The 15,386-nt window shown below is 40.8% G+C and overlaps 1 protein-coding gene across 1 annotated transcript in view; it reads left to right on the top strand.

Moving 5' to 3' along the window:
- Positions 1-10,648: 10,648 nt before the first annotated feature.
- The window catches only part of FNDC7 (fibronectin type III domain containing 7), a 32,235-nt gene continuing 27,497 nt past the window's right edge, over positions 10,649-15,386 (top strand). Inside the window, exons 1-2 of the mRNA XM_049876002.1 lie at positions 10,649-10,960; positions 11,465-11,483. Coding sequence (XP_049731959.1) covers positions 10,898-10,960; positions 11,465-11,483 — 82 coding nt within the window. The 5' untranslated portion in view covers positions 10,649-10,897. The remainder of the gene's footprint in view (positions 10,961-11,464; positions 11,484-15,386) is intronic.

Raw genomic sequence — 15,386 nt, 5'->3', positions numbered from 1 at the left:
TTTTTAATTTGTGTATTCCTCCTAGTGTTCACACAAAGAAATATGGGTACAAATATTCTGTAAACTCTTACATATCGCCCAGTTGTTGGCTTATGTCATCTAGTTATAGACACAGCTAAAATGAAGAAGTAATCTTGGAATTAGATGGAATCAGTGAAGCACAGGAACACAATAAAGATTGCTTCTCTTAATAATGCTGCCAGATTAGTGGCCCTCTCCAGGGCCACAGTGTGCTCCTTTGAGATTTGTGTGTGTTCACACTAATTTCCTTCTGCACTTACATGCTGCCTTTTCTTTGGCTTTCCTATATGAAGCTGGAAACCCTGGTGGCGTAGTGGTTAAGTGCTATGTCTGCTAACCAAAGGTCGGCAGTTTGAATCTGCCAGGCGCTCCTCGGAAACTCTCTGGGGCAGTTCTATTCTGTCCTATAGGGTCGCTATGAGTCAGAATCGACTCGACGGCACTGGGTTGGGTATATGAAGCTGCTCTGGGACTCCTTGAAATTCCATTTTTTCTTCAACTTGAATGACTTCTGGTTGGAATCATTAATTTCTTAGTGAATGGCTCCTTAATGAACTCGTAACTTCTTTACAGTTTTATGATTATTTTTGTTTAAAAATATTTTATTGTGTTTTATGTGAAAGTTTACACAAGAAATTAAGTTCTCATTTAACAATTTCTACACATATTGTTCAGTGACTGGTTACATCTTTTTCACAATACATCAGTATTCTTATTATTTCTATTCTGTTTGTTATGTTTCCCTTAATTTAGCTTCCCTTCCAGAATTTTGATGAGAACCCAGAACTGGCCAGTCCTTAGAAAAATGGAGAAGACATTTAGATGTCATGTGAGAGTAACTATGGGAAAGAGAGATACTGAAACAAACAAGTAGCTGTACCCTGAAGCCGCCTTGCTTCCTGCTAGCTTTGTAGGTTTTTTTCCACTTCTGGTCAGTGGATATCCTTGCAATTGCTCTGTTTTCCTTAAGGTGGCCTGTTTCTCTTCCTTGCAACACAAGAGCCTAACACTGATTTCTGTTACTGTAACCATCAGGAGTCACTAGTCAGTGAGGGTCTTCCTGACATTTCCCTGTCATTGAATTCTTACCTGCATATCCCCAACACCATCAAGAGCCTGTCATCTATTTTGCTTAATTTAGCAAAGAAGTTCTAGATATAATTTCCTATTCCTTAATAGAAGTGGCCTGCCCCCCAAGGTCTGCCCAAGGATGTAGGGGCATAGTGGAATACAGTATGAATTAGGGCTGCTTTAGTTCTCCTAGTTTCCGATTTTTCCCTGGACCAATACTATTCCACATTCCTCCTGTATCCTTTAACTCTTTTTTATATCCGCAATGGTTATTTCAAATCTTCAATAGTTTCTTAAGGTTCCTATCCCACCTCCATACTCATTCTCACTTTACAGATAGCATCAGTTAAGACTCCCTCAAACTGGAAGATAAACTGCAGTCACATCTATAATGCTTTGCTCCTTACTCCCTCTGTTTTTTTCCCTTCAGTTAAACATTCCAAATTCTGCCCTAGGCTAATACTTCTATCTGTGCCCTGAATCACATTCATTTACTCATGTGGCAGAGGCTGTCCACTGTTCCCCAATTATATCCATTCTTTCTTTCTTCCATAGTGTTATGGATTGAATTGTGTTCCCCCTGCCACCCCCCACACACAAAAAAAATATTATCAATCCTAATCCTATACCTGTGGTTATAATCCTATTTGGGAATTGGTTTTCTTTGTTATGTTAACAAGGCAGTATTAATGTAGACTAATTGAGATATAAAAGAGCAGATTAAGCAAGGAAGCAAGCAAGCACAGATGAGGGAAGATAGATGCCACACCACATGAGATCTGCAAGGAACCAAGAAACAGAAGCTGAAAAGGGGCAATGACCTTTCCCCCAAGCCAGCGGAGAGAAAGCCTTCCTCTAGAATTCAAACTTCTAGCCTTCTAAACTGTGAGAAAATAAATGTCTATTTGTTAAAGCCACCCACTTGTGGCATTTCTGTTATAGCAGCACTAGGTAGCTAAGACACATAGCAATAGAATTTTGGCTAAGCAGGCCTCTTTTCGTGCCGAAACATACACATGAGACCCAATTCTGGCTAATGGGATTTAAGTGGCAGTGGGAATCTTTTGTCTTTTCTTTTCTCTCCCCTCTTCCTTAATTCTACTGCTTAGAACTTTGATGTGACCACTGGGACTTTATCTTGGACCAAGAAAAAGAGAGCCTCAGCCTAGAGATGGCAGAGTGAAAAACTGGAAGGAGTCTGGGTCTCTAAGGACTTAAGGGACTAGAATTACTATACTCCTCCTGGATGCTCTGCCTCCACTATTTTATGTGAGAAAGAAACTTCTGTTTGAGCCACATTGTGCTAGATTTTCTGTCATTGTCTGCAAAATCTAATCCTAACTAATTAAATATCGGTATCTGGAACTGTGGTACACCAAATAACAAGACCTGAAATACTTAGCATTAGCTCAGTGAAGAAGACTGGATGCCAGGAAGCAGGGCCACAGGTATTACAGGCTAGAAAGCAGGTGACCCTCGTTATACAGCAGCCTTGCTTCCTCTCTCTTTCACTCCAGACTCTTTACTTTTTATTTTCAGCCCCTCTTCTAATTTTTGTATTATTGACCACTCTTAATTTCCCTAGTGCCTTGAGCCAGATTCAACTCAATGGCAATGGGTTTGGTTTTTGGGGGTTTACTCTAGGAGTATAAGAAGCCTTGATGGCACGATGGTTCAGCACCGAGTAGGAATTGACTCCACTCATTGGCACAGAACAATGACAACATTCTAGGAGTAAGGACCCATGGTGTCACAATGGTTAAGTGCTCGGGCTGCTAACTGAAAGGTCAGCAGTTGAAGCCCACCAGACGCTCTGCAGGAGAAAAGACCTGGCAATCTGCTCCCATAAAGATTACAGCCTAGGAAACCCTATGGGGCAGTTCTACTCTGTCACATGGGGTCGCCATAAGTCAAAATTGACTCCACAGCACCCATCAACAACTCTAGTAGTGGAAGCCTGGATGGCACAAGTGGTTTGTAGTTGGCTGCTATCCCAAAGTTTGGTGGTTGAAACCCAATAGTATCTTCATGGAAGACAAGGCCTTGGCAAACTGCTTCCAGAAAAATTGTTGTTAGTTCCTGTTGAATTGATTCTGACTCATGACAATGCCTTGGGTGCAGTGTAGAACTGTGCTCCACAGTGTTGTCAAGGCTGTGACCTTTTAGAAGTAGATTGCCGAGGTGCCTCTGGGTAGGTTCAAACCTCCAACCTTTCAGGTAATAGTTGAGCACTTAACCATTTAAGCCACGCAGGGACTCAGAAAATCCATGGAGCAATTCAACTCTGTAACACATGGGGTTGCCATAAGTGGGGGGACGACTCAATAGCAGCTAATAACAACAACCCTAGGAGTACACTAAGAATATTTCAACAGACTCACTCTTTTAGCTGCTCCTACTCTTGTCCGTCTGTATCTCCGTTTCCCTTAGGGCCTAAAACTTAAGCATTTCTTGCTTTGCAGAATCCCGTTCCTGCAAGGAGAGGTTCAGATAGCTGGTAAATTTAGTAAGTCAAGGGTTTAAAGCAAATTCATTGTAAAAAGAACTGCTTTATTTGTCTCGTTCCCCGTGCTACTGTTCAGCAATAACACTCATAACCTATTTTGACAACTAAGAAGTCGACATTAACCAGGAGTCAGTTGCTTACATAAGAATTATCTTCTCTAACTCCTGTCATTAAAATCATTGTACTTCTAGACCAATAATTCTCTATCTTCCCTGAACTTCCTAGCTCTCTTAAAGATCATGTCAGCAGATTACACCATCTACTATCCATCAGTTGTTCAAGTCATCCACAGACTTCTAAGATAACCCCCTGTTAGTTGTTAGGTGCCATCGAGTCTGTTCCAGCTCATAGCGACCATATGCAGAACAGAACGAAACACTGCCGGGTCCTGCGCCATCCTTACAATCATTGTTATGCTTGAGCTCATTGTTGTAGCCACTGTGCCAATCCATCACGTTGAGGGTCTTCCTCTTTTCCACTGACCGTGTACTTTGCCAAGCATGATGTCCTTCTCCAGGGTCTGATCCCTTCTGACAACATGTCCAAAGTATGTAAGACGCAGTCTCGCCATCCTTGCTTCTAAAGAGCATTCTGGTTGTACTGCTTCCAGGACAGATTTGTTCATTCTTTTGGCAGTCCGTAGTATACTCAATATTCTTTGCCAACACCACAATTTAAAGGCATCAATTCTTCTGTGTTCCTTATTCGTTGTCCAGCTTCCACATGCATATGATGCCTTTGAAAATACCATGGCTTGGGTCAGACACACCTTGGTCGTCAAGGTGACATCTTTGCTCTTCAACACTTTAAAGAGGCCCTTTGCAGCAGATTTACCCTATGCAATACGTCTTTCGATTTCTTGACTGCTGCTTCCATGGCTGTTGATTGTGGATCCAAGTAAAATAAAATCATTGACAACTTCAATCTTTTCTCCGCTTATCATGATGTTGCTTATGGGTCCACTTGTGAGGATTTTTGTTTTCTTTATGTTGAGGTGTAATCCATACTGAAGGCTGTGGTCTTTGATCGTCATTAGTAAGTGCTTCAAGTCCTCTTCACTTTCACGAGGCAAGGTTGTGTCATCTGTATAATGCAGGCTGTTAATGAGTCTTTCCCCAATCCTGATGCCTCGTTCTTCTTCATATAGTCCAGCTTCTCTGATTATTTCCTTAGCATACAGATTGAATAGGCATGGTGAAAGGATACAACCCTGATGCACACCTTTCCTGCCTTTAAACCAATCAGTATCCCCTTGTTCTCTCTCAACAACTGCCTCTTGATCTATGTAAAGATTTCTCATGAGCACAATTAAGTGTTCTGGAATTCCCATTCTTCACAGTGTTATCCATAATTTGTTATGATCCACACAGTTGAATGCCTTTGCACAGTCAATAAAACACAGGTAAACATCCTTCTGGTATTCTCTGCTTTCAGCCAGAATCTATTTGACATCAGCAATGATATCCCTGGTTCCATGTCCTCTGTCAATATACTGCTGCAGTCTTTTTTGAATGATCTTCAGCAAAATTTTGCTTGCGTGTGATATTAATGACATTGTTCTATAATTTCTGCATTCAGTTGGATCACCTTTCTTGGGAATAGGCATAAATATGGATCTCTTCCAGTCAGTTGGCCAGGAAGCTGTCTTCCATAGTTCTTGGCATGGAAAGATACTGACCTAGTATTTTAATATTTAAAGAGTGTAACAGATGGCTCAATACCTCCTTCCTCACTACTCCTGTCATAATTCTTAATGAGTCTAGTATCCATTTAACAATCTTCCCAGGCCTCTCAATTCCTTGACCTCCTGCTCTCCAATGTTTTTTCCTCTCCTCCTGGCCTCAGCTGCCAATTGCCGTGGTTACATTCTAAAACTGGTCATTACCATAACTTCTCCAGAGTTTTCATTTCAAACATCCTATTCTGTAACCACCAACTCCTATATTTCCTGCTTATTCACTCTAATATCCTTTCCAAAAATTCTTTAATTTCATTGAGTCCTCCAATCTATGGCCCAAACCAACTTCTCACTCTTCATTGCTGCCACCTCAAATTCTCACTTCCTTGCCTACCCAGCTTAGCTCCACAGTCCAATATTATAAACCACTCCCTTATAAACATCCTTAACTCCCTTGCTGAGGGAGTTGTTGGCATACGTATCTGGTAATACCCTAATCCTAGTAAATACAACTCTCAGCCCCCTCTGTGTCTACACACAAGTCATGAAACATGGCTAGAGAAAATACACAATCCTAGCGACAGGCACTTTTTAATATTCATGACCGTAAGCCTTCAGAGTGACCTGTTGAAGGTACAACTAAGGTACTATCTTGGAAAGAGTACACTAGGAATATGGGGTTTCATCCTTCAAGACACAGAATATACCCTAAATCCCCAAAGTCTACCTTTCAACCAAAGATTAGTCAGGCCTATAAAACAAAAAATACACACTTGAGGAACGTGATTCTTAGTTCAACCAAGTATACAAGACCAAACGGGCAACACCTGCCTAAAAGCGAAGGCAGAAAGGGACAGGAGAACTGAAATAATGGGCACAAAGAACCAGGGGAAGAAAGGGAAAGGGGAAGAGTGCTGACACATTGTGGGGATTGCAACCAATGTCACAAAACAATTTGGGTATAAATTTTTGAATGAGAAACTGATTTGCACTGTAAACTTTCACCTAAAATGCAATTAAAAAAAAAAATAAAAGAATTTACCCTAAATCAATAAGTATTTTACAGTACTGTGTTCAAATAAGTAAAATACATGGGTCTAAGAGCTAAGGGTAGATGTAGGAGTGGCCCTGTTTACCATCACTCGCAAGGATCCACTTGAGGGATTTGTGCTTTCTACCTCTGGAACTCTGGATTCATTCAAACCTAAGAGTGAGTGCCTCCTTGAATATTGCACTCTTAGGTGTCTCTCTGGCCTCACCCTTTACCCTCACCCTGGCCCTGGTGGATACCTGGTGGATGCTGGTTGTTGTAGATTGAATTGTGTTCTCCCCCACCCCCAAATACGTGTTATAAATCCTAACCTAATGTCTGTGGTGGCACAGTGGTCAAGAGCTCAGCTGCTAACTAAAAGGTCAGTAGTTCCAATCCACCAGCTGCTCTTTGGAAACACTATGGGGCAGTTCTACTCTGTCCTACAGGGTTGCTATGAGTCGGAATTGACTAGACACCAATGGGTTTGATGTGGATTTTGTATCTGTGGATGTAATTCAGTTGAAAATAGGATTTTCTTTGTTATGTTAATGAGGCCGTATCAGTGTAGGGTGTGTCTTAAACCTGCTTACTTTTAAGATATAAAAAGAGCATATTAGGTGCAGAGAAGTAAGCATGAAAAATAGATGCCACAATGGAGATCTCCAAGGAACTAAGACACTGGTAGTGCACCATCCAGCTATCCCCTCCAGAACTGTCCTGAATTCAGGCAAGGGGCCCTTTTATTCCTCTATCCACCAGTTATTGCTTGTGGCTGCCCCCAGAGAAAGGGGTGTGACTCTGAGCAAGGCAGCTCTCATTTGCAAGAGTAAGTCTGAGAGAGGGACTCAGCTGTCAGCCACCAACGGTGCCAGCAGGTAGGGGGATGAGTGCTCATAGGGTTCTAACCAAGCCCTCCCTCAGAGACTTTGCCTTCCCTATTTCTCTGCTTGGCATACCCTTTTCCTAGATTTCCAAAGGATTCACTCTTTCACTTCTGTTAGACCTATGCGCAAGTATCTCAATGCCGGGGAGGTCTTCCCTGACCGCTGTATAAAAACTAGAACTCTATCCCCTCGGTATTCTCTCCTGTTAATCTGCTTTATTTTTCTTCACAACATTTAGCAACGCCTGACATATTATATATTTATTAATTTAAATGCTTATTTTATCTCTCTTCCACTAGAATGCAAACTCCATGGGTGCAGGGCTCTGGTTGTTCATGTTTGTATCTCCAGTACCCAGAATAATTCTTGGTATACAGTAAAACAAAAATCAAACCAAACCCACTGCCGCTGAGTTGATTCCAACTCAGCGACCCTATAGGACAGAGTAGAGCTGCCCCATAGAGTTTCCCAGGAGTGCCTGGCAGATTTGAACTGCTGACCCTTTAGTTAGCAGCCATAGCATTTAACCACTATGCCACCAGGGTTTCCTGGTATACAGTAGGTAAAAACACACACACACACACACACACTCATTGCCACTGAGTTGATTCCAACTCATAGCGACCCTATAGGACAGAGCAGAACTGCCCCATATGGCTTCCAGAAGCGGTTGGTGGACTAGAACTGCTGACCTTTTGGTTCGTAGCCAAGCTCTTAGCCACTGAGCCACCAGGACTCTGTATAGTAAGTACTCAGTATGTATTTGCTGAATACACAAACAAAAATGAATGCATAGTAGTCAACTCATAGAAGGTAAAGGGGCTTAGTGGAAGGAGCTTGGTCTTTGGAGTTAGACTGATTTTTTAAACAGCTTTGTTGAGTTATAATTGACATAGAATAAATTGCACATACTTAAAGTATAAATTCAATATGTTTCAGCATATATATGCACTAGTGAAGCCCTTACTACAATTCAGATAATGAACATATCTTTCATCCCTAAGTTTCCTCTTAAAACCCACCCACTGCCGTCTTACACTTTTGTAATCCCTTCTTCCTGCCCCTCCCATGCCCAGCCACTGATTTGCTTTATATTTTTAGAGCAGTTCGAAATTTCTAAAATTTTATATTTTTGTAACCAAATAGTATGTATTCTTTTTTGTCTGGCTTCTTTCACTCAGTATAATTATTTTTGGATTCATCCATGCTGTTGTGTGTAGCAATAGGTCATTCCTTTTTATTACTGAGTAGTATTCCATTTGTTTCTCTTTTACCTTGGTTGATGGACACTTGGTTTGCTTTCATTTGGGGGAATTACAAACAGTGATACTGTGAATACTCGCACATAGGTTTTTGTATGGATATATGCTTTCATTTCTCTTGGATGAATACCTAGGAGTAAAATGAATAGGGCATATGGCTTTTTAGGAGACAGCCAAACGGTTTTACAAAGTGGTTGTACCATTTTACGTTTTCACCAGGTATGAGATTTTCAGTTGATCAACCTCCTTGCCAACACCTGGTATAGTCAGTCTTTCTAATTATAAACATCTAGTAAGTAAGTAGTGGTATCTCTTTATGGTTTTACTTTGCATTTCCCTAATGAAGTATTTTTCATGTTCTTATTTTCCCTGTGTACATCTTCTTTTGTGAAGTGCCTGTTCAAATCTTTTGCCCATTTTTTTATTGAGCTATTTGCTGTCTTTGAGTTTTGAGAATACATACATATTCTGGATACAAGTCTTTTATCAGATAGTTGATTTGCAACTATTTTCCCCAGTCTGTGGCTCGTCTTTTCATTCTCTTAACAGTGTAGAAGTTCTTCATTTTGATGAAGTCCGCTTTACCGATTTTTAATGGATCATACTTTCAGTGTTGTATCTAAGAAATCTTTGCCTAATACAAGGTCATGAAGATTTTCTCCTATTTTTTAATAAAAATTTTATAGTTTTAGATCTATAATCCATTTTGAGTGAATTTTTGTACATAGTATGAGGTATAGATCAAAATTCATGTGTTTTGCCTATGGTTATCCAATAGTTTCAGCACCATCTCTTGAAAAGACTATCCTTTCTCCATTTGACTGCCTTTGCACTTTTGTCAAATATCAATTGTCCATATATATGTGAGTCTATCTTTGCACTCTCTATTTTGTTCCATTGATCTATCTATCTTGATGCCAATAACACCCTATCTTAATTCCTGTAACTTATTATAAATCTTGAAGTCAGGTAGAGTAAATCCTGTCCCCTTACTTCATCTTGGTTGGAAGAAAAGATCAGACTGATGCATTTAACTTCAGCTCCACCATTTAATACTTACATGATTCCAGACCAGTCAGTTAAGTATGTCTATTGCTCATTTACTTACTTGTTTTTTTGTTAGTGTCTTACTTCCCTCGGGCTGCCATACAAAAATACCACAAAGTGGGTGGCTTTAAAGGACAGAATTTTTTTGATTCACAGTTCTGGAGGCTAGAAGTTCAAATCAGGGTATCGGCTATGTTAATTCCTACTGAGGGCTTTGAGAGAGGAGCTGCTCCACGCCTCTCTCCTAGTTTCTGGTGGCTGCCAGCAATCCTTGGCATTCCTTTGTTGGTTATAGATGCATTTATTTTCATCAACACAAGGTGTCTGTCGTCCCCCTGTGTGTCTCTGTCTTCATGTCTGCTCTCCCCTGTATAAGACACCACTCAGAAGGGATTAGGACTAGAACCCATCCTACTCCTGCATGACCTGTTAACTGATACCAAAAGAAAAAACTTTTGTTATCAAAATCTCCAAACAAGGTCAATTCATAGGCACAGGGAAGAGGACACCAACGTATCTTTTTGGGGAACACAATTCAATCCATAACAGTTAGGATTAAATATTATAGTGCTTGGGTTAAATGCTAATTGTTATGAAGAGTCTGAACTAGGAAGATGGCTCTGGAACTAAAAAATACTGGAACTGCAGGGTGGTGCTGGGATGGATGGATTGAATGTGCTCATCTGGGACTTCCCACTAAACTCATCAGTGCAGAGATATGCATCTACTCTTTGATCTTAGATATTGAAGCTTTGCAGGCAGAAAAAAAAAAAAGCCCGTTGCTATAGATTCTGACTCATAGCGACCCTATAGGACAGAGTAGAACTGCCCCATAGAGTTTCCAAGGAGCACCTGGTGGATTTGAACTGCTGACCCTTTGGTTAGCAGCTGTAGCACTTAACCACTACACCACCAGGGCTTCCTTGCAGATAGTAGGATTGGTTATTTTGAATGGGTACAACAACAACAAATGAAGGCAAAAAACAAAACAAAACACTGGTCAGGATCCCCAAGTTTAAAATGATCATTCCACTATATCAACAATTTTCTGTACAACTTTGTAAAAATTTTATGTAAAAAAATAAAAACAAAATTTAAAGAGGAGAGCATTCCACATATTATCTTGAAACCCAGGTTACAGTACCTTCTTGGCCTGCTTGGCATAACTTCCTCCAACTCTTCTCTTTTTTTTCAGTCTTTGCAATACCTGTCCCTGCCAGTCTCCAGGTGCCCCTAGTTACAGGTCAGCTCCACAATGAAGGGGAGGAGCTAATTCCCAGAGACTGTTTGCAGCATCAGGGCCCCACATCCCAGCGACCAATGGTGCCACCTCCTGGGGACCAAAGAGGACTCTGGTCACTTTGTGCAGTGCCACGTGAGTGTTAGGCCAACAGGATGGCTGGTGAACCAGAGAAACGTTTGTCTGTGATTGGATTCTGTCTTATCTGTCTTAAAATGGTGAGTTCACCATCCCAATTCGCCTCCAACTCTTTAGAGAAAGAAAAAAATACATTCATGATCTTTTTCTTTTTTTCAGAGACTGGGAGGTGGGGAGATAGAAGTTAAAACATTATGGACCATGTCAAGATTGTATGTTTGTGTGTTTGAAATTTCATGCAGTGTACTAGAGAAAGAAAATAAAATTATCATTATATTTTAAGAACAAAGATTTCTGAGAATTCTGTCAGCAGCTCCTGACTTAGCTCAATAGGCAGATTCAGGGAGAAAAATGAAATAGTAATGTGATCTGCCTCCAGCCTCTAAATTCTATTTAGGATTGCGTTGTGATAGATCTGAGTGTTGGGAAATGATTTGTGCAAATAAATACACTGTATGGATTGAAAGACTCCTCACATTATGCATAAAAAATGTTTTGATTAATTTATTACTGCTCTGATTTTATGTATTTTCCAAAATGATAGTTTCCTTTGTGGTTCTAATTTTCTAAACTTTCCCTTTCAGGTTGCTTCAGCAAAAACAGGTAAACTTTCCTGAAGTGCAAGTTTTCTCCTCCGTATTTGATTCTCATTTCCATTGTTAATTCATGGCTACTCCAAAACATAATGGCTATAACCTAAAAACCAAACCTGTTGCTGACGAGTCGATTCTGACTCATAGCAACCCTGTAATGGCCATACTGTGGGGGAGGAGGGGAGTCAACAGTTTCTGAACACTTAGTGTGTGCAAACCGCTTTGTCAGGTGCTGGGGAGATGATGGAAACCCTGGTGGTGTACTGGTTAAAGGCTAATGCTGCTAACCAAAAGTTTGGCAGTTCGAATGCACCAGGCAGTCTTTGGAAGCTCTATGGGGCAGTTCTACTCTGTCCTATAGGGTCTCTATGAGCCGGAATCGACTCGACTACAACAGGTTTGGTTTTTTTTTTTTTTTTTGGTCGGGGGAGATGATACCTGGTAAGACCAATAAATGGATCAAACTTCAAAGACAAATCCTAGGAAGGTATCCTTATCAAGTACTGTAATGTACAGGGTCATAAAGTCATGGGTTTTCTTGCGCAAAGTTAAAAGAGCCACTTGTAAAATATTGCTGTGATCATCAATCTGGTCAAAGAAATAAAATCTTAGTCACAAATAGTGGAGAGTCTGATTTACATAACTTCTAATGTTTGTCTTCAGGGGAATTAAAGGAGAAAACTAGAAAGGCTGTTTTTGATTAAATTTTCAAGATTCTCTACTTTAATCAAAAAGGATTCAACTTTTCAGAATATTGCATCCTTAAAATATAGGCTATGTTAACTCAGAACTAGAAAAGGGTTTTCTCATAAAAAGACTTGATCACCATTTTTCTTGAATAAATGACCAAAGGCAAAGGTAATTGCCCTGGAGTCTTCTCCTAGCTCTTACGACCCAGAAACCTAAGCCCCTAGATTGGACCTTTATGTTTAATGGAATTTAGATGAATCTGTAGGAATCATATCATATCGATTATATCACCACTAAACACTCAGAGTGATTCAGTATAAATTAGAACAATTTTGACTTATTGTTTTGTCCATATCACAGAAAAGAAAGTGGAAATAATTCTTTAATTAATTTAACGTAGATAAATGGCTGAGCCACAAATACCCACAATGTTCATGGATCTGCAGCAGAGTTATTATTATCCCTTGCTTTTCTCTCATAAGCTTTTTCTTGGGAAATCTTCAGGATTGGCCAAGAAGCTATAGGAAGGACTTTTTGGCCATACACAAAGTAGCTTTTTTTTTTAATGGCCTTTGGGCAGATGAAATCTAGCTCTGTGGTCTCTTAGAAGGTGCCATCACTCAGGACACACTGAGGCCTCAGAGCTGGCCCCGTTTCAGTCCCATACCACGCACACCCTTGGAGAGCTCCTGAGAAAAAGCGGGGCAGGCTGAGACACCGGTGATGCCACTGTTAACTGACTTGTCCTGGCGTTTCAGGAGATGTGATGTATTTTATTGATGCTAGGTAGGAAAAAAAAAAAAAAAATTTTTTTTTTTTTAGGTAGGAGGTTTCATTTCGGGTTTGTGTATTTTGATCGTATGTGTGCGTCTGGCCACTGGGGCCATGTGGGCTAATTTAGATCTCTTTTCAGTTGGTAGAATGCACAGAAGCTGAGAATCAAAGTCGTTTGTTTTTTTTTTTTTTACTTTTGACTGATCAGACTGGGTGATTGCACACCTAAGGGAATTAGAGATTTCTCTTTAATCAACCCAGTAAGTGGGCTAAACACAGAGGTAAGGAAGAGAGAGGAACTGCTACAAATTCATAGAGCCTAACATATGTCGCTCAAGCTTCTCATCTCTTAAAAGGGAAGCACAGGGCAGAGGGGCTGATCTTTGTTCATTGCTGGTACCGGTCAGTTCCTGCCTGAACCAACAACTGTGAAACAGGCCATCTGTCTCTCCATCCTGTGCTTGCCCCAGACTCCCCAGAACCTCACTTTTGCCAGTACCCCTCCATGGCTTTTCCAAACTAATTGCCTTTCCCATAACCCACCAAAACTTGCTTGTCCTGGTACACACACACATTACCCCTCATGGCTTTCAAAGTGCCCTTACATAGACTATTTCACTTACTCTTTACAACAACCCTAAGATATAACCCATAGGTTTTATTAATATTCCTCGTTTCTTAGGGGAGAAAACTGAGACTTGAAGAGATCAAGTGAGTTGCACACATTCACACAAAAGTCAATAACAGAGCCAGGGCTCAAATCCAGAGTTTCTGAATCCAAATGCTGTCCTATTTTTCCACCAGGCAACCCTGTGTTTCATCCTGCTGATACTGGCTTCATGTATTATTTCTTCCAGACAATTGCGCTTCTCCTAGTTCAATTCAGTGGGGCAAGTTTTGTGGAGTCCTCAGGCTCCTTGACAGGCCTTTGAAAACACTCAATGAATGTACTCTCAGGCTTCTTGTGTGTATGGTTAGTTTGGTTGTCATTTCTCCAGGAAGTCTCATTCCAATAAGCAGGCCTGGTTAATAAAGGAGAACAAGATAAACTGTAGGAACAAAGGAAACAAAAGGGTTCAAGAAATAGCCACATGGGTAGAGGAAAGAAGGCATATGACACAAGACCAATAATTGGGGAGCAGAGAGGGATATGCGTGGGGGTCGGATGAAAGTGGGAGCCCCTGCTGGAACTTTGTATCCTGTAGAGGGGAGAGAGACACAAGCCCCACCTACAGATTCAGCGTCTGCTGGCAAATGGCTAAGATTAGAGAGTCCGCAACTGTCCCCCAGCGTAAATGACCATCTTGATTTTCTTTCAGTGGCAAAAGAGACAGGCCTGGGTGATGTTCAAGGAATGTCTGGCCAGTGCACAGTGGAGACTTTGTTCATTTTTGCAGCAGGATTATTTCTGAGATGGTGCCAGAGCCAACTCGCTGGGCTATTGGTACAGAAAGAGAAGGGTGTCTGTGATACACACACGGGGATTTAGCAGGTGGGGGCAAGGTGGGGGCAGGGAGTTGATGCTTACGAATCACACATTTGGTCTGTATTTACTCTTTCTCCCTCTTTGCCCTAGAGTTTCGTTCGTTTGTTTTGCTTTTTAGTTTTTAATTTTGCATATATTCTACCCAGCAAATGAAGTATGTTCAGTGTAAAAGGCTGAGTGCCTTTTTTGGTTTGACTTTTTCTTCCACTTGGATCTCCTACATTCAGGACATTTTTTTGTCTGTGGATTTTTATAAAGTAGTACTTCTGATTATCATGTTCTATCTCCCACCCCATACCCAAAGTGTAGGAACACCTTGAATAAACTCATGACTAGCATTCACATCCTCCTAGAAAATCATGTCCAGGCCCAGGTGAGGTAGGACAGTGGCATCTCATTTTATGCTAAGACAGAGGTTTGTTTGTTTTATTGTTGTAAATATATATAACCCGTTGTCCAACTTACAGGAACGCTATAGGGCAGAGTAGAACTGCCCCATAGGGTTTCCAAGGAGCAGCTGGTGGATTCGAACTACTGACCTTTTGGTTAGTAGCAATGCGTATAACCACTGAGCCACCAGGGCTCCAACCTATACCTGTGGTTGGGGCCCTGGTGGCGCAGTGGCTACAGGCATTGCTGCTAACAGATTCAATCTGTATCACCTAGTCTAGATGTTTTATGTAAGTGGGATCATACAATACTTGTCCTTTTGTGCTTGACTTACTTCACTCTTTATGTTTTCAAGGCTCATCCACGTTGTAGCAAGTATCAGGATTTCATTTCTCTGTATGGGGCAAGGTGTTTTGATAGAGAGGGTGGAATAAAGTTTATTTTTATTTTATATAGAAGAATATTAAAATCGTTCCACTCTGAAAATATGAAATTACTTTAGAATAACTGCAACAAAGAACCCAATTCTCCCCTCCTTCCTCCAGTAGACTAAATGCCCTTTAGGAAACGTGC

The sequence above is a fragment of the Elephas maximus genome, chromosome 3, assembly GCF_024166365.1.
Source record: "Elephas maximus indicus isolate mEleMax1 chromosome 3, mEleMax1 primary haplotype, whole genome shotgun sequence".
Taxonomy (NCBI): Eukaryota; Metazoa; Chordata; class Mammalia; order Proboscidea; family Elephantidae; genus Elephas; species Elephas maximus.
The sequence above is the reverse complement of the archived record's forward strand: the minus strand, read 5'-3'. Positions and strand labels throughout refer to the sequence as shown.